At 27.9% G+C, this 20,903-nt stretch overlaps 1 protein-coding gene and 1 long non-coding RNA gene across 3 annotated transcripts in view; both read left to right on the top strand.

Annotated features, from left to right (window-relative positions):
* LOC107453895 (bicaudal D-related protein homolog) overlaps positions 1–20,903 on the top strand; it is a 134,535-nt gene that overhangs the window by 5,421 nt on the left and 108,211 nt on the right. Inside the window, exon 1 of one of the 2 annotated variants that reach the window (XM_087160527.1) lies at positions 3,621–4,393. The exons of the other annotated variant lie outside the window; for it this stretch is intronic. Within the exon in view, the coding sequence (XP_087016653.1) occupies positions 4,133–4,393 (261 nt within the window). The 5' untranslated portion in view covers positions 3,621–4,132. Of the gene's footprint in view, positions 1–3,620; positions 4,394–20,903 lie in introns of those variants that run through there. 2 annotated transcript variants of the gene reach the window in all.
* On the top strand, positions 6,479–9,312 carry LOC147810157 (uncharacterized). Its single transcript, XR_015432848.1, has 2 exons — positions 6,479–8,107; positions 8,148–9,312. It is a non-coding gene; the product is annotated as an uncharacterized LOC147810157 (long non-coding RNA).

Below are 20,903 nucleotides of genomic sequence, written 5' to 3'. Positions count from 1 at the left end.
GTTAGCCAAGCCCGTCAAGTATCATTTCTCTTAAGTGACACATTCTAAATTCTTTCACTAAGAATCTTTCTCAAAGATTTTAAATTTTTTCACTCTATATTTACACAGAGACGTAACACAAAGACAGACACGAAGCCATGTGGAACATAAGCAAACTAATTATGCATCGAACTTGCCAGGTACGCGAAACAAAAATATATCACGAAGACAATAAAACACATAAACAAAAAATCAAAGTTAAGTAAAAGAAGTCGACGAGAAAGAATTATATTTCAACTCATTCGATGTGCGATATATTTAATTAACTTATGGTTAATTAACATTCAAACTTATGTAGAGAAACTTAGCTCACCTTTAATATGCCCTTTTGCTGATCAAGATTAGTTGGCTCTGACGTCATAGGTCACATGTGTGAATATGGGACGTCTTTTTCTTGAAGTGCAAGTACCCAATTATGTTACTGAATTTATGTTTGAATATATTTGTTGAGTAATAACAATCTAACGTTTTTTCCCTCTCACACTTCTAGAACAAAATATTACTGTGTGTCGGTGCTATAGCGTTAGAAAAACCAGAAGTTCCTTACGGACCAAAGGTACAATATACTGAAGAGCAACAATAGTTTTGTCAGCATTTTTAGCTCTCTGTTGCACACGTATATTAGATTATGTAAAATTCGCTTAAGCAACTCTGTGATTCTTTTGTTATTATTTACAACTTTCAAGCATAGAGCCGTGATAACTCATATAGAGCTTTCGCCTTCCAATGTGGTGAATCGGCTTCGGATCTTAGCGATGGTTGCTCGATACGAATTCCGCACTCGACCACAATGCAGACGTAAAATATTCAGTGGTAGACGGATCATGGGTTAGAGTCCACTTGCCGTCAGGTTAATTGTAGGAGGTTTTCGTGGTTTTCCTTTCCATAGAATACAAATATGGGTTAGTTCCATTAAAAAATCCTCCACGAAGGCAAAGTTCTCCAATACTTGAACCAGGAATTTCATTTTCTTCTGGATTGGGTATAAAATGACAAGGCTACGGAGTTGAGATTTAGTCGTCGTAAACCCAAAAATTGGATCTGCTGTTCAACAACGGTTATACAATAAAACTTCACGCATTCATTATATAACATTCCATGACCTTCAATTATTTTATTTGTGACTCTTATCATGTGATTTGAATAGTCGGTAGTTCATATTTGATACTTATGCACCAGGAAATGTTAGTTTTACGTTCACTGTGAAAATTTTGAGTGTGCTTTAACTACAAAAATGGCGGCAACTACTTTTGCATCATTGTTTGTTGTGAAACACCGCACACAACTCTTGGTTCTTTGTTTATCACTACACCAAATACCAGCAAATAGGTCCTGGTGTATTGAAACACAGAGAATGTTTCTTTACTCTACCTGGTGTAAAGTAGCTCCTATCATTTTTGGCATCCAGTACCATTAAAATTTATAAGTATAGTAAGATATGGTACATAAGAGTGAGTGAAGTTATTTTTACGTTACAAGATTTTTATGTAACAAGATTAGTTTGTAAATCACACACACAGCACAGAGAGAATCTATGTACATATTTCTCTTACACGGCGACAAAAAAAAATTCTTTACAACTCCCCGAATGGCAACGCTAGAAAATCGACCAATGATTGCCGCTAAAAATGTCACATGACAAATCTAGCTGATTTGGCTCAACATATACCGCTTTTAAAAACTGAAATAACCAGAGAGCATCAGCTGCGGCAATCTCACACTATTAAGCTAGGCAGAAGTGAGTAGTCTTTGTCGATAGATCTCTATTTTAGTATTTTGTCGAAAGCGCTTTTTTTTCACGAATTTATATATTACGAATTTATTTGACGATTTCTGATTTATATCACGAATTATACTATAGCACATTTCTAATAGGTTTAACGAATTACATGTCATTTATTTGAATTCAAATTTATTTTAATGACTTAGTATTTACTAAAAGGATGTAATTTTTTTTTTAAAAAAAAGTTTTTATATGGATTTGAATGATTGTTTTGAATTCTTAGAATTTTGTGCATTTGCAGTGTACCGAAGTTAGTAGCGAGCGAAGCGAGCTTGGTTTGCGAAGCAAACCATATAGGATTGCGTAGCAATTTTCGGGTGTTGGCGAGCGTCAGCGATCAGAGGGCGCAACCCACTAGTATTAAGTTAAATTTGAACTAGGCTTAACAAAATAGAAGCGAATAGAAACTAAATATTACATAATTATTTAATTCAATTGACAGATTTATGTAAATATTCTTAAACAATTTTCATCTTTTTTACTCAACTAAAAATATACGTGCCTTTTAACGCCTATTTTTGCGGATTTCAAACTTTTCCCTTCTCGTGCTTCGTAAACAACCGTTGTCGTCTGATGACTCCAAACTTGCGCCAAAATTGGCGAAAATAATGAATGGCATACCTGCCAACTCTTCCGGATTTTCCGGAAGATTTTATTTTCATATTTAAAGTGGTAGTAAATATATACTATTTTTTCTTTTATAAACTTAATTTTTAAATGATATTGATCACCACTATTCTTTCAAAAATTAAGCGCATATATTAATATGCGTTACTATCATGGTTGTCAACTTAAGTTTTTTCAATTGCAACGCATTTGTTTGCTTAAAATTGAAGTTTTAATTCCATTTTAATACCACTGGGAAAAATGATAATGGAAAGGATTAAAAGGGGATAGGTAGTACACATGGGGATAGGTAGTACTCCGCAGTTTTGACACTGCGTATCGTTTTAAAATTTATTTTTGACATAATTTCAATGCATTTTTCTCTCATATGCCCCCATATACTTCTCGTGACATAACATTCTATTAATTATTTTTTTTTTGCTAATTTTTTTACGAAGAAGAACATTAGGTTTGCCGAATGCAATAAAACAGATATAAATAATACATTCATTGATATTAATTTTAATGAGAAACATACAATTTATCCATTTGAATGAAAAGAATAAACAAGTTAAGTAATAGTACATAAATAAACGAATAAAGAGGGAAAAAAAAACAATTTTCATTACTAAAAGTTGTAAAAAAATCATCGTTTTTTTGTGCAAAGTTTCATTCAGATATGATTTTCTTTGACACAATCTTGAAAATTCTGATTCGTACCAGAAAAAATTTAAAATAAAAATTAATAAAATCCGCAAATAAATATTGAAATTGGTGCAAATTAATTTATAAATTAAATAAATATATTTAATATGAAATAAATTATAAAATATATTAAATAAGTAAGTTATAAAGTGTATTAAATAAATAAATTATAAAATAAATAATTTTTTAATGAAATTAATCAAACGAAATTACTCAAGAAATAAATTAATGAAATAAAATGTATTTTTTCTTCTTTTTTTTATATTTTTGCCCAATAGGTTATTTTCAAAAGCTTTGGCGAAAATGTGTTTGTTGCAATTTTCGAAAGCCGTTTTGATTTGAGCGCCCTTTTTCTCCTTATTTCCATTTTTGTGACGTAGAGCCGGATGGAGAAGAAACTCTGTCAGCTGTGCGGAAACTGCCTGTCTCTCCCCCTCTTCCCATCTAGCTTCCCTTCTCGTTTACTTACCTGGTTACCATTGACGACCAGTGCTACAGCTGACTTCGGTGTGTCAACATCTACCTGAGCGAGTTTCTCTCTCGAACCAAAACACACGCGCTTCATCGATTTCGAAGCAGTGAACTTACACCGTGTTCGATAATTTCCTTGAAATTCTATTGCCGTTAAGTTAAAATTGGCAATAACTATAAACGAAAAATCAAACGATAATTTGATTTTAAATAATTTAATTGCGGGTGATAATTTGATTTTTAAAATTTTATTCCCTCACCATTTTATTATTCATTAAATTAAAAGTTTTTCAAGTTACCGTTTTTTTCTCCTTCCTTTCACGGTACGGATTTGTTTTATTTTGAGCTACTTCCATTAAAGGATTAAATAGTGCACAAATGGATTAATTTAGTGATTTTCCCGAAACTTGTGAAAACTGTGCAACGAGTGTTCTAAAGAATGCAACAAACTCTTCAGCAGATGAGAACGTTTCGTATTCTCTGCCGGCGGCGGGTCTCGAACCTGTGACTAGTGTGCGATGCCGAAGAATGTCCGGATGCAGCTTGACAGAGATGCAACAAACTTCGTCCGGATTTTATGGTGACTTAGAGGAATACTTGGGGGAGGTGGAGAAGAGGGCGGCCCAGTGTGGGGCCGACGTTGAGGAAGGGGATGTTTACACGCAGTTGGCCCAGCGAGAGAAAGATCTCGTACTGGCCGCTGAACTGGGGAAAGCCCTGCTCGAGAAAAATGAAGAAATCAGCCGAGCAAATGAAAGGTTGGCAGAGGAATATTCACAGAAACTGGAGGTAAGTTCATTCTTTAATTAATAACGAATGATAAGCATTTGTTGTATTGTATTTTGATCAGTGGTCGGAAGTGGCGCATCATAAGTAGTCACTACTTTTTTTTGCAGTTTGTAGTCAGCAGTGCGATGCAAAAAAACAAAAAAAAAAAACATTAGTTTGTAGTGATTTCTAGTGACTACTTTTAACGTTAGTTAAGAACAGTAACACTGCTCTAACGCAACTAATTGTTTCGAATTTGAGGAGTATAAATCTTTGCTGGTCCGTCAATAGATGCAATGAAAATGACCATGTGGCTGCAGCTGACGGGAATTACGTATTTAAAACCACGCATAACTATTTTTTAAACTAGCCATTACGAGAAATAGATAACTAATTACTTCGGTGATACATTCACACGCGAATGCAGACTCGTGAAATATGGATGTTATTTCAAATGAAGGGAACTTATTTTCGCTGCAGTAAATTCCTTGGACGAAATAAAAGAGCATTAAACAATTAGAAAATTGCGAGTATTTGAAAGTTTAGCAGTTCTTAAATGAAATATTGACTGTCGAAAAAGGCATATAAAGTTGAAGGTTAAATGAATACATTCGAAAAAACAATGTTTTGGAATAACAAGGTGGCTCATGTAAACATGAATAAATAATTCTTAATTATTCCCTTATATTTAATGTAAGCCAATTTCTTATTCAAAATCATTTTGAACATAATGAGTAAATTAAGCTGTCCAACAAAGTTCGTCTCCTTAAAGTAGTGAAGTAGTTACTAAATTCCAAAGTAGTTTGTAGTCACAACAGTCTAAAAAAAAGTTGTTAACAGCATTTGTGACGAAATAGCTGCAGTTGCATTAAACTACAAAAATAATGTAGTTTTTCCGACCTCTGATTTTGATGATGTATTTCTGCTGGTGGTGGTTATTCCCCTATCAGTCTTTCACATGCATCCACACTTATATCTACTTTCATTTTTCACTTTGCTCTCTTATGTCACTACCGAAATCGTAAAACAAATACAAAAAATTGTTTACCTGGAATTCTTCTCGTATTGAATATAATAATTTAAAATTATTTTACACTTGTATATTAAAAGTAAAAATCAATTTTTTTTATTTCTATACAACTTAATTTTGAAAAAGAAATGATTCGTTGAAAAAAGAATTCTGAATTCTGATACGAATTTTGATTTTTTTTGTTGGATCTTGTGGGAAAAGATAATTCTATAACCTCATGGTAAAAGATAATTAAATGCCGCGTATAAATGAATAAATTTGAACGAAAAACTGAATTATTTCTTCTTTTTTAACGGTGAAAAACCGTGATAGAAAAGAAAATTTCGTGAAGAAGTGAACAATTTTTAGACAAATATTCTTCAAACAAAATGACCTTAGTTATTAGTTTTAGTTGTAGATGTTGCTGTAAAAATAATTTAGTTACAGATGTTGTTAAAACCGTTGTCTCCAAAATTTAGTTCTATATAGTTATATGTTTAGTTATATAGTCCAAAATTTAGTTAAAGATATTGTTAAAACTATTGGGCTCAAACTACAATCATAGATATTGTTAAAACTATCATTTTCAAGGTTTTGTAATAAATATTGTCTTTAAGCAAAAAATTTTTATGTTAATCAAATGACGCACAGCTCATTAGAAAGTTATTAGATTGATGTACCAGTTAAAAATCTATATATATATATATATATATATATATATATATATATATATATATATATATATATATATATATATATATATATATATATATATATATATATATATATATATACAGATTCACAAAATTACCTTATATACCTTTGATTCACAAAATTAAAGTAAAAAGCAATGATTAAGATCATTTATAAAGCTTTAAAGTGCTTTAACTAGATTTTATTCAGAGGAACAGTAAAAAGTAGAATATTTTTATTGTAGGAAAATAATTTAATAATTTTCATGCCAGGTATCTTCTCATGCATTCCTCATACATCAATACATGAAACTATCATACAGTGGAGTTTAAAATTTAATTAATGCTACAAAGTTTTGGTAACATATTTCGTAGTCTTATATTATTAAATTATTATTTTACTATTGTTTTGCAAATTTAATATAGTAAATTGTAAAATAGTTCATTGGAGATTGAAAAGTCTATCCATTTTTCATTTCCTCTACACCAAAAGATGAATCAATTTCATGAAAATTAGATAAATTTAAAAATATGTGAGTTCAGTTTTTTAATAAAAAATCTAGTCTTTAATAAGACTAGTTTTTTTATTGAAAAACTGAACTCATATATTTTTAAATACTCATATCATTATAAAGAATTCCGAATTCTTTAAAAAAGAAAAAATCCTGATTTTCTTTAATACCCTAAAATTAATTCTCTTTCTCCCTTTAAGTTTTTAGTTTTGGCCGCAAATTATTGACGATTATTTTAATTAGTAAATAAAGAAGAGTAGTGAAAGAGAAATTTGCTGGTTTGCTTAATAATTATGAAATTAATAAGTGGAAAACGGATTAGAATAATAAGTATATAATATTTAACAATATATTTTGCCTCATTTTTGAATGTATTTAAATTTTAGACGTTGCTTTCTTGACATTAAAACTGATATTTTCACTGTTAAAATTCAATATGGACAAATTAATCAAAATTTTAATATGGACAAATTAATATTTTCCTATTTTTGATTTTGAAACTATCGATATTTCAAAGTCAGGTGGGGTAAAGTGAGGACATGGGCGAAAGTGAGGACATGGGGTATAATGGGGATATATTAAAAGATATCCATTTTCGCTTATTAAATTCAGATATTTTGCTTATAATTTTTAAAGATTTTTATTGGGATATTTTTGCTTCACTTTTAGTAACTGATCAAAAGTTTAGTGTTCATAAACTATCTGTTTATGATCAACTTGATAGTTTAATCTGCTGATGAACTTACGTCTAATATCAGAAAAAATAGGAAAAAATACAAATTTAAATAAATTTAATAGTTTGGATTTAGAGACTTCTTTAAAAAGAATCTTGATTTTATAAACACTTTTCCCCACCTTATCCTGCGTATTTTCTTTTCATACATTTCTGCCATAGTTTTAAAATAAACGTATAAAACGATGCATACAACTGGCATCAAAATTGGCTTACGAATTTCAATTATAGCTATTAAAAATTTTAAAATTATTAAAATATATAAGTCTTTTTTGCAATTAACTTTGTGAAACCTTCGTACTTTCAAACTAAAATTGTGAAATAAGTTTTCATGGTATCTTTTAAATGTTAAGAAACTCATCTATTAAATGAGAAAACAATCATTGTTGCCTTTATTACTGCTTCGCTTATAGTCCAAAAAAAAAAAAAAAGAAAAGCTTTTAAAAAGAGCAATAATAATGCCCATAATTCTTAGAGTATACTTTTATTACTTATAACTGTAACTTCAGTAAATGTAGAAAGGGTTATTACGTCATAAAGCAGACGAATTGATACTTAACAATCAGAGATAAGTATGTACTTAGGAAGTAAAAAAATATAAAAAAACAGTTTCGATTTTAAAGTTTCAAATGATTTACACACTAGGTAAGTTTCTTTAAGGTTTTTGTTAAAGTAGAGTTTGTTATGAAAAATAAAAACTAGTTGATCAAAGTTCATTATTATTGATAAAATGATAAGTTAATTGAAGTTTAATATTATTGACAAAATTTTTATAAACGTTAATATAAGGTGAGAGTAAGAAAATCATAAGGTGAGAGTAATATATAAGGTGAGAGTAAGAAAATCATTATTAAAAGAAAAATATATGCATAAAGCATTGAAAAAAGATAAAATATACATTTCATGTGAGATAATTTCCCAATTATCATCTTTGTGATATAATAAAACTTAGTAATTTTTTTTCTTAAAACATTACTAACATTACTAAACTTCATAAGCAACTACTCAATACAAATACATTTATTTACTTAAATATTATTTTTCACAGTGTTCGGAGTTAACTATATATAACTAGAAATTTTTTTATATGAACATTTCAATAATTTAATTTTTGCATTTTTTGTATTCAATATAATTTTTATAAAAGTATATTCAAAAGAAAGAGGAATGTTTTATGACCATTTATTGAGATCAACGCTTTTTTACAATTATATATTTATTCAAAATACTTCAACTTGCAAGAGTGCTTTCATGTCTGTTTGTTTTAGAACAGAGTCATACACAATTTTAATTGGTGGAAAAAAAGTATTTTTTAAATCAGCGCACAAAAAAGGTGATAAAAAATCGAAAACTTTTTTTTGCTCCGTATTGTTTAAAATTAAAGCTGTTAAATTACCGGGAATTCGTCTCTTATTAGCGTGTTCCGCTCTATAACAGGGAAAACAGCTCTGTTTCTTAATAATAGGCAGAATATTTAAATGGTTTCACGTGCCTTCAAAAAACAATCCACTGCAATCTTTTAATTAAATGAAACTGATCATTTCTCTAAGTGGTACAGTTTTTTTTTCAGTTCCGTTCTAATTAAAATCTATTACGTTGTTCCTTTCTACTTTAAAACGAACAAATTGGTTTACTATTAACGTTTCAAAAGCAGTTTTTTTCAACACACGGCAGTCTGAAAAACTGTTTGGAAATACTTTTAAAAAATGCTTCGATCACTTTATGGAAATTATAGTTTATGAATTAGAGATGTAAAAACGCATCACACATTAAAAATCTTAACATTATGTTGCAACACATAAAATAAATATGCAGTGATAACCCCAGGAAAGACCACTTCTATTTTACGACCACTTTTAAGAGGCACGGAATGTTTTCCAAGGAATTTGTGTTCGAGGAAACCTTTAGGAATCTCTCCTTGATACCGGACAAACATCTGTACTAAATGTGGAAAGGGTCAATTAAGGAAACACGAAATAATATCAAAATAAAAAGTGTTAACAAAACAAATGAGTAGATTAAAGTGTATTCAAATTATTTGTGTGAGACTTTTATTCAGAGAGTTCTTTTTGAGGATAACAACCTCATGTTGCAGTCAGAGTGCATTGAAGACGATGCTTATCAATGATTGACTTCTAGAGTTGAAAGTTAAGTTAGGAGAGAAAAGTTATTTTTGAAAAATAAAACACACCTCTTCTCATATTTTAAAGCTAACTAATTTTTATGATATAAAATTAAATGCAAAATTGAAGAAAAAAGTTTCACCCCCCCCCCCCCTCAAAAATAATGTATATAAAAAAAAACTTTACACGCAGACAAGAATATATGAAGCTACATTGTTCACTATTGTAATTATGGAAAAATGCGTTGTCAAAATTGTCCGAGCAATACTCAAATCTCGCATTAAATGAACCAAATAATCCACCTTATTTTTTTTAATTAAAAATACGAGTCCTTCTAAGCTCGCTGACCGTGCGTATCTTCAATTCATTTCTTGAAAATTAACATCGCTAATTATATATTTAAAAAATAAATTATTATTTTTTTAATTTCTTTTTACGTAGCTTTTATCAAGTCATGTTTCGTGCCAGTTCCGTACATGTAATTGTTTTTTTTTTAATCTATGATATAAAAAGAAAAACTTTATTATGATAGTTGGCGATTAAAATGATATGGAATAATAATAATGTTGTCAAACAATGAAAAAATGAAATCATTATCATTTGGTGAAATGTTATCATTTGGTATATTGTTTTTGAAGTCAATGTTTTTTTTTTTTTTTTTTTTTTTTTTTGCTGAATATATCATAGCATGGAGCACAAAGAAATATCTGATAATATTAAGATATGAAAAGATGCTTTGTATTTTTATGCTCTTTTATTTTATTACTGATGGAATATCATGAGGCCTTTAAAGTAGTTTTTATGCAAGTTTTGTTTAGATATACAGTTACAGTTACTTAACAGGTAGGCTTTTGAGTTAGAAATTGTGTGAGAAAAGGCAAAGTTAAAAAATTCGAATGAAGCCTGTACAGTATCGGATATCTTTTTCTAAATTATTATGCAAATTAGAATTTATAATTAATGGCAAAAATAAAGATATTGTTTTGATCGGATGGCATAAAGTTTATTTGTGCTCCCGTTTTTATAAATAAATAGTCAATAGTTAGTCAATAATAGTCAAACACTTCACTGATTTTTTTTTCTAAAAAGCTCATTTCAATCGTAAAAAAAGCCAAATAACGTTTTCTTTGATATCGAAAGTACTATCTTATGGCATAAAGTTTATTCATGCTTACGTTTTCATAAATAAATAGTCAATAGTTAGCCAATATATAGCAAGTCAAGCATTTCACTGATTTTTTTAAAAGTTTATTTGTGCTTACGTTTCTATAGATAAATAAAAAAACATCATCATTTATTTTTCAATTGAATATTTTTTTAGAAATAGATTAATTTCGTTTAAACTCATCAAAATGAAAAAAAAATATCTTTTTATATGTTTTTGTAAGCTTTTATGAATGAAAATATTTTTGACATATTTTCCTTTGACACGATAAAAGCATTTAAAATTTGTTGAGATAATGCAAAAGCTGAAATGAGTAAATTAATCGGAGTCTTTAAACAGTAAAAATATGATTTTTGTAAAACTTTATTTATTTAGGTAAAGAAACATTTCCGACATAAATAAAAATGATATGACGAGAAAACTATTGTAAGTAATAAAGACGATAAAATCGAAGATAAAGCACCTATTTTTTTTTATTTTGGCTGAAGAAGATGAATGAAGTAAAGAACCTACTTCACGAAATACAAATGGTTATTTATTTTTTTAAAAAAATTATGACGTAATACTTTAAGATGCTTAGTTTTTAAAAAAATATTTTTGAGAGAATAAAATTTTTTGTTTGAAATATTATTTACTCTAAAACAGAGTTAAAATGGGTCAATTGGATGATTTAATAATGTTGATGATGTATATTATATGTTTTTACTTCAGTTATTCATATATTAAAATTAAGAGGAATCTAAGTAAAAACGATAAATATTCTGATAACCTTTGATTTTTACGAGGGCAAAAAATACTTCTTATTCGGAAGCAGTGTTTGAAAATGTTGTTGTTGTTATTGATGAGAATTTTTGGTATGAAGTGATAAATATCACCTTCGAGGCATACACTAGCAGAACAAGTATTTTATTTATGTTTACCGTGCTTTTATTACCTTAAAGGTATCGCCTGTGAATTTCCTTCCAGTTATAGATTCCAATTCTGAAAAATTACCATAATTAATTGTGGTAAAAGGAACCGTAATTCTGAAAATGTAATCAAAATATACAGTATTTAAACCATTCAGTTAGTTATTTTAACATTCGCTTAAGTCTACCGGGGATTCTGGCTTTCACAATTATAGTTTTAATTACCGTACATTTAGTAACAAATTTAAAAGTAAAAAGCAAATTTAGCTAAATAAATGGTTTTTACGCCATGCTGTCAGGTATCTCAGTAAAATTACCAAACTTTTATGCAAAACTATCACTCATTTTGCCATTTATTTAGTAATTTTACCTTTTGATGTCTATGCTTTTAACCAAATAGTATGATTAATTACTATGGTTTATTTAAAATGGTTTTTAGGGTTTATATGAGTATTAATTATTGCTTAAAATTTGTTAAATAAAATATATTGTATAAAATATATTATATAAAATATATTGTATGAAATATATTGTATCAAATAAATTATCCAAAACATATCATATAAATTATATTACATAAAATATATTATAAATAATTATTATTATAAATTAATTAATATATAAAATATATACTTTTTATCTTTCTTAGAATTTATCAAATAAAATTTGTTATTTAAAATTTATTCTATTATACCTAGAATGTAAATTTTTTTATATCGTATATCAAACATCATTCGTATATCAAATGCAGTGCTTCTTAATTTGAAGATGCAGCATGGGTTGTATTAATAAGCAAATAATTAACTAAATTAAGAAAGTACTTGCAAAAATTATTTTTTGTGGATAATTTTTTTTCAAGTAATTTCAATTGAAATAATTGAGATCCCAAATTTGACATGTTAAATGTTGAATATACGGCAAATATGAAAATTTCTGACAACACTATAAAACTCGATTAACAAAAATTTATTTCGTATTTATTAATGCTTATTTTTTTTCACATTTTTCTATTTATTTGCTTATTTATAATTTAAAATTTATTTATGGACTCACACATTACGGGCCTCTAATCTTTTAAAGTGCAATTTGCTTCATGATTAATTATAACTAATTAATAATTGATAACATTTTATTTTTCAATAGACTTAAGCACATATTTTTTAGAATTTATATAATATAATTATAACTAAAAATGTTTTTTAATTCATTTATGAATTTAGCTGCAAAGATTTTGAAATATGGCTAAAAATTGTCAAAATGTACTGATGTAAGGCGGGCATAATGCAGACTTTCTTGTAATTTATAAATTATTGTTAATTATAGATTTTGGGAACTATATAATATCAGAATAATTTTTCAAATTTAGTTAATATTTTTAAAGCAATCATCTAAAAATTAAAAAAAAAAGGTAATCTATTCCTAAAAATTACACTTTTGAAATCACAAGGAAATAAATCATGTCGGATCTTGTGTTTATAATTTCCAAGCCTATTGTAACAAACATCATTCTCATGTAGCTATTTTTAGAAATACTATTCTATAGGAAGTTCCAACTAGTTTGATTCATGAAGAGAAGTTCTTTCTAATATTTTAAATCCGATTAAGGAGGAAGACAAATTTCCGATTAAGGCTTCTTAAGACATGTATCATTTAATATTAAAACTGATAAGCAGATTACATATTTGATTTCGTCATAATTTTCATAAGTTCAGGAAATGCTACTTAATAAGAACGACAAAAATAGTTAGCTTCGTAATAAATTTAGAACTCACTAAACCAGGAAAAAATTGCTGTCATTATAGTAACGTTAACAATATTTTTTTTAACAATACTTTATGAGGTCGGTTACAATATTTCCCGGCACCGTTCGTAACTTGTTTCCGAATTTCAATTAGAGTTATCTGATTAGTACAGATCTTAATCTGATATGTTGCTAATATCAGGTCACCTTTCACATTCATTAAATCCTAAGACTGAAAATAAAAAAAAATATTTAATATGAATTTTTTTGAACTGAAGTTTACTTGTTGTCGAAAATATTTGAATACTTGTCTAAAATGCATTCTAAAAAGGGTGTAAAATTAAAAAAAATCAGTTCATTTTCATTAAAATCCTTTTTTCTTTCAATTTTGTTGTAGTTGAATTATTGTATGTAATATTAAGAAATGATTGATTTGAAGATGTTGAATGAAGGCATTGAAGCAACTCTGATTTTTGTTCATTTTTAGATATAAATCCTTATATTGAATGATTTTTAATGTTCTTTGTCCTCTAGTTGCATAATAAAATAAAAATGACTGGTAATTTCCTAAAATCTCGATTTTTAAATGAACTCTATTAACTAACTCGATTTTTAAGTGAAATAATTCCACAATGGAAGTATATTATATTATTTTAGGAAACATACTTTTCTCATAATTTTAATCATGTATAATTATTTAATTAACAATTGTCACTAAAAATAAAATAAATTCATTTTATTCATGTTTCTTCTATACCAATTAATTTAAAGATTACATAAATAGCACACAAAAAAATCGCGCCATTCGCTTTTGAGGCCTAAATTTTATATTCTAGGTATTTAAATATAAAATCGACCCATAACGATAAAAACAGCTAAAGATGTCAGAATTTATCGCAGTTGATTCCCCAATTTGCTCATTAATCGCAGATCCATCAAATGAATAAATCACAAAATGATTAAAATATGAATCATAAGATTTTAATCGTAATAATAATCATATAAGTTAGTAAAATAAGAACAAAAAAGCATTTTAATCATGGCATTGAAATACGAATAGATTGGAGTACTTTTTAAATTATTTTTATTTTAAATTTTTAAATTTTTTTTTATTTTGATTATTTATTAAAACTATAAGAAATTGTCATTTTTAGCTAACTAAGTGCATTAAAACTCATTTTTAAAGATATTTTTATAATAAACTGTTTTAAAGAATAGAATGGCTCATTTTATTTTGTGAAATAAAGTAAGGAATAAAGATAAGAAATGGAGATGATCAAACTTTCGGAAAAAATTTGAGTCTTGTGTCATAGATTTTTAAATCAATATATTTTTAATTCAAGAAGTTAAAACTATAAAAAATGAGCATTGTTCTTGAGTTGACAAACTTAACATGGTTTTATTGCTTGGATTTATATTTTGGTCTATAAAAATGTTATGAAAATATAGTGCTTACACTCTTACTGCAGTTTTAAATTTAAAAAAAAATATTAATGGTACAAGTTGATACACCTGCAAAAAAAAGAAAAAAATATATATTCTCCTTATAATATATATATATATATATTGGATAATATATTAATCTCTCCTCAGCAGATATTAATATATTGGATAAATATGATAATATCGACGAATAAATAATTATAAAATCTGATATTAAAAAAAATTATTTCGGACATTCACCTAGTATGTGATTGTTGACATTCTTGGGTGAAAGTCGACATTCTCTTGATTTCGGTCATCCACGGTAGCATATATAATATACCAAATAGCGAATTAAAATGCGCTCTTAAAGAATCGACCGAAATAAATCTTACAATTTTATTGCTTTTAACACATTTCTCATTTCTAAAACGTTATCAGCCGGTTTTATATTTAAACAATTTTTATATTTATTACAAAAATGAATATTAGCACGCCATGTTTTAAAGATTTCCAATTTACAAGTTTGAAATTTTCGCACTAAGATCGCAATCCACTCCCGAATGTTATTATTTTTTCCTTTTTAGTTTTTTTTCTTTCGGTATTTCATACTGTGTGTAGAACATCAGTCATTCCGAACTCCGAAAAAGGAATATAGAATCAAAATTTCGCTGCTCTATTGTTTTGTGTAGTTCTGAAATATTTTTGCCTCATTTTTCGTTCAAAACGTTGTAACACTTTAAAAAAGATACATTCTTAAAGAACATTTGCTCCATCTGTTATAAAATACAAGACCCATTTACCAAAAAGTTTCACAGAAGAATGTGAGCATGTTTTCAAGCCTACTTCTTAGCAGAAGGAATTTATTTTAACAAAAGACTAATTTGAAGAAAATTGTAACAACACGCGAGAAGATAATACAATCATGGAACTAATTATCGGAACATTTTGTCTCACAGAACATGTTAACAACTTTTCAATTATATTCATATCTATTAGCCTAGTTATTCTCAGCCTATTATCTTTAAAAAAAGAAAGAATTGAAAAATTCACACTTTGCTGCCTGTACGTGTAAAAATGTATTTTAAAAAAGAAACGTTTCGAGCATTCGTCGCGTTTTCTGGAGATTTCGTCACGTTCTTTATTTGATGATCATTGTTGCTTTGGAGTTTACTAAACAATGTGGAATAGAAGTAAGAAATAAAAGTTCCACGTTCTTTCGCCATTTTGTGTTTAATCCAGCGAAAATCCTTCTTAAGAAAATTTCATTTTAATACCGAGCGTTCGCATGGTAGGATTATGAATAAATTGATAAATGTTGACTTATATAAAAAGGTTGCATTTTTCCTTCTTTGTATTTTCAAGGAATGTGTTTGATTTTTAAGAATTAGTTCTTCTGTTTGTGCTTATAGCTTAGCTTGTGGCAAGAGGCAGTGCTGGTGCCTTCTATTCGCATTGACCCAGACAAATCAAATTATACAATGCTTTTTTTATGATAATTTTCATTTTCTTTTTATTCCATTTTACAAAACTGTGTATTGTTAATTGGAATAATACGTAAATGGTGTATTTAAAATTTTTTTATAAGCTATCATGGCATTATAAACAAATTTTATAGATTATTAAATTTTCGATATACTACCTATAATTTTTTAAGTTTTTTGAATAAATGCACAATTATAGCAATGAAATTTCACATGAATATGATCTTTAACTCAAGCAAAGAGACATATTTAATTACATTCTTTACCATGCATATATTGGCTTAATTAAAGTCTCTCAGGGCATTTTATTTGTTATAGTGCATACAAAATCTTGAATTCAACGTCATTCCAATTTTATTAAATTGCACTGATTATTTCAGCTCGCAATATTTATAAGTCTTAAGCAATGGGATACCTGAAAGTGGCTTAGTGTAGGTATTTTTAGTCTGATTGGTTGCTGAAACATGGCATTTGTTTACGTTAGCAACATTGTTCTTTCTATTCTATTTCGAGTAGGCTAAGCCCGTCAAGCATCAATTCTCGTAAGTGACACATTCTAAATTCTTTTACAAAGATACTTTTTTAAAGATTTCAATTCTTTCTCTATATATTTACACAGACATTTAACACAAAGAAAGGCATGAGGAACATAAACAAACTAATTATGCATCGAAGTCGTTAGGTACACACAACAAAAATATAGCACGGTTACAATGAAATACATAAACAAATAACAAGTATAAGTTAAGTAAGAGAAGTAGACGAGAAAGAATTATATTTCAATCAATTCGATGTTCGATACGACTCTGTATTTAATTAACTTATCGTTAATTAACATTCTAACTTATGTAGAGAAACTTAGCTCAATTTTAATACGCCATTTTGCTGATAAAGATTAGTTGGCTCTGACGTCATAGGTCACATGCGTGGGTATGGGAGGTCTTCTTCTAGAACTGCAAATACCCAATTGTCTAAAAGATTTACTTAATTTTATGTATATTTCAGGCAGTATTATATAGTGATCAACATTTTACTTTAAAATGTTTGTTTTTGAACAATGGCTAAAAAAGCATGTAACCCTTTTGTATGGCACAAAAATGAATAGAAGCAGTTTTACCAGCAGCAACTACTTGGGTATACAGATGTACGTGCCAGTGGTTGAACTATATCATTCTACTTGTATAATTCTATCTATAGCCACGATTTTGTGTTTGTTCAATCAGTTATTTACACTATTCCTACTGGATGATGGTTGCTGCTAACAACTTATTGATCATTAATAAATTTACATTTCGCAGTTAAGAGAATTGACAACAGCATAAATATCTCTATATAACGGTATAAAAATAGGTCTTTTTTTAAAGGAGGGTCTTTTTTTGGAGATTAGTAGAATTTCTGTAAACTAAAACTTTTAATTAAGCTATTAACTTGATTGCAGTTCACTCGGAGAGTTTTGTTAGCAAGAAGTAGGGGAAATGTCGCAACAATTAGTGCCATGAGTTTGCTGCTTAGAGTCTCAAATATTTTTTAAGAATATTTTCATTTAAAATATATCTCTTAATTTAAGCATATAACTTTCCATAAAATTTTATTATTAACCTCTTATTTCGTAAGTTTAAAAAAATATAGAATAACATAAATTAAATATGGTAAAAATTTACAAATATTTTTTTTCTTCTCATCTGCGCATGGAAATGGTTCCATCAAGACAAATAGCATTTAGGACTGAGTTTTTTCTATTTGTTAAATGCATTAATATACATTTCCACAAGCTGAAAAAAATAAATAAATCATATTAATATTTTTCTAGCGATGTGCATTTAGCATATTAAAGCTCCTTCTTTTTTTTTGAAAAAATAAATTAAATGTTTTTAAATGAGATGAATAAAAGAATTTTTTTTTGTTCAATTGTAAGAGTTTAACGAGATAAATTAATATTAGAGAGTCAAATTAGTTTCGGTTTGCGTAACAAGGCGTCATATAGTCCGTACATAATGATCCAAATCAACTCTCTATGCCAAGCAAAATAATTAAAATTTACTTTTAATGAGATCAGCTTTCTAATTATTCACTATTCCGAAAACAGCTCACGTATATTTGCTTCAGAGGATACTTTCAAAACAAAAGATGTTGGTTCATTAACTTCTACCTTTTAAACTGATTTACCAACAATAACCAATACGGTTTAATAGGTGAAGGTGTTTTCTTTTTGACAACGGAACACCGCTTATAAATGTCCAGCTAATAAGACAATTTAATGGCGCTTTTCTTTTGTAAAGAAAACAGACGATAACGAACTATCATTTTAAAAACAATGACCGCCATGTTTCAAGACATCGATAGAGGAAATAGTCTGACGCTTTTTCTGGCGTAAAGCTTATCCAAAAGAATTGTTTTAGGTGGTGCGTTGTGATTGTCCGTTTCCCGCAGAGCGTTTCACTAAGCAATAGATTTTGTAAAGAGGATTTTTGGTTTGATAAACGGCGATACATCAAAGAGAAAAATGTTCTTCCGTTTTGATGAAAAGTTCCTTCCGGGTTTTCGTATACAAGCAGATCTTCTAGGAAGATGTGCCGTAGTTTTATTTGCAACTATGAGAAGATTCCCTCAAAGCTTTTCATGTTGGTATGGAAATTTGGGGCAACATAATAGTACCATTTTTTTTTCTCTCTTCCAGGTTGAAGAAAAACGCTGTAATTTGTCGGCTCGTCTGCCGAACACAATTTTCCTTTTGAAGGCATTTATTGTTACGATAAGTTGATTCATTTTCTGCTTGATCGACTGACTGATATCATCAATTTCATGATCTGGTAGTCTCAGCACGCAATTCAAAACTCATGGTGGTTAGTTAACATAGTTTAAGTAGACTTTCTTTCTACTCTGAGGTATTTTTCAAGTTGAGTTTGGAATAAATAACATCGTAATTCAGTGTTTTGAACTCTTTGGAAATTCGTAAATCGTGAATTATATAAAATTTACTGGTTTAAACTTCTGTGAAAAGATAACTATTGCTTATGCAGTTTTCAATGAATTGTAAGGTTAAATGTTTTATGCTTTATATTTTTCTTTTCCACTTGTGATTATACAGTTCTATACTCCAGTTTTTTTTTTCTATAAAAGTGTTCAATCAATTATTTAGTTTTTTCTATTAGTTTTTCAATGACCACGATAGGTTTGATCTCTTGTCGCTTCTAGATGAATGTTCAAGTTACCAAACTGAATTTTTCAACTCTTTTAATGTCAATAATAAATGCTAGCTATTGATGGAATGAATATAAATTATTTAATTGTCCAACATGGACTATTTTTTAAATGCAATTTGCATGATTGCGGATTATTTTACTCCCCATTTACGACTCTCGTTAGTAGGGTTTTGGGTTAATGTCGATTATTCGAATGTCCATATTTCCAACATGCCCTTTTCTACCACGACTTGAATCGAATTTTAAATGAATGTAAGTCGACTATTTGAATATCAACTTTTGGCAACAGTGATTTATTAATGCAAAATAATTAAGTTATCACTACAAAAAAAACATTAAATACCAAGCATATTTAAGAGATTTTTTACAAAACAACGAGGTGACATTAATAAAATAGTATTTTAGAAAACATTTATTTGTCGAAAGTGTTCCAAAAGAATTCAGAATACCAAATATTTTACCGATCATTATAACTAATATTAAAATCAAATAATCAATTCGATTTTGCTTTTTTTAAAAAAAAAAAACTTTTTTTTAAAAATTTTGGTTGTTCTGCCAACAAAATATGAACCGATTTTTGTCCTGAAACAAACTTCCATTTAAAGTCTAACCCCACTAAAGTAAAATAAAACCATGAGAATACATTATTTAGATATTTTTAGTTGTATTAATTTGAATTCGACTTAATAGTAGTATTCTATTCATTTTTTATGAAGCTTTTGTGAATTGTAAACAATAATAAAACAGTTCCAAGTCAAAGTCAACAAAATTTAATATTCAAATGGCAGTGGTTTTAAATCAGCGTAATGTTTAAGTTAGCAAATATATTTCTACTACACATTAAATTAAACAGAAGTTAGCATAGTTTTAAGAGAAACTATTTATAGAAAAAAAAATTACCATAGTAGAAGGGAGAGAGTTTTTAAACGTCGTTTCTTTAAAAAGGTTTTTTTTTTTTTATAACTGAGAATTTGAAAACTGTGTATTTTTTATAGGTCACAATAAAGAACAAAACTGTATTTTTTTAGTTATAGTTTTAAGTTTCTATATTGCATGTGCCAAATTGGAAAACACATTTCAAAATGTTTCAAAATAAAATTTTAGATTTCAACATTAAGGGATTGGTGTTAGATATCAATACATTCAGACAAATCGTAAAATTTAAAAATTAGTGTCTTAAACTTATTGCATGACTAGTTCCTAAGATATTGTTATTTCTTTAAAAAAAAGGGTTTCTTTTTATTATATTTTAAATGGAAGTGTTAGCTTTCAAAAATCATTGATAACAAATAATAAAATAAATAAGAAAATGTAAAAAGTGTTGAAGATTTAAAATATGCATGGTAAAAAAATTCCTACCAGTATTTGTGATCGTCCATTTTTCTTTGAAAATGTAAATTCAACAGCATTAATGCTTTTTTATCTGCCGACTCTACCCATGAGAATTAGAATAAATAAATAAAAATGTGTCTCCAATATTAATATGTAAGAAAGAAACTCATATTTAGCATAAGCATTTTCCCGTAAAAGGTTCTGTCT

This window comes from Parasteatoda tepidariorum, chromosome 4 (assembly GCF_982258835.1).
Source record: "Parasteatoda tepidariorum strain Cologne lab strain chromosome 4, Ptep-v5.0, whole genome shotgun sequence".
Lineage (NCBI taxonomy): Eukaryota > Metazoa > Arthropoda > Arachnida > Araneae > Theridiidae > Parasteatoda > Parasteatoda tepidariorum.
Note: the sequence above shows the minus strand (reverse complement) of the source record. Positions and strands in the feature narration are given on the sequence as shown.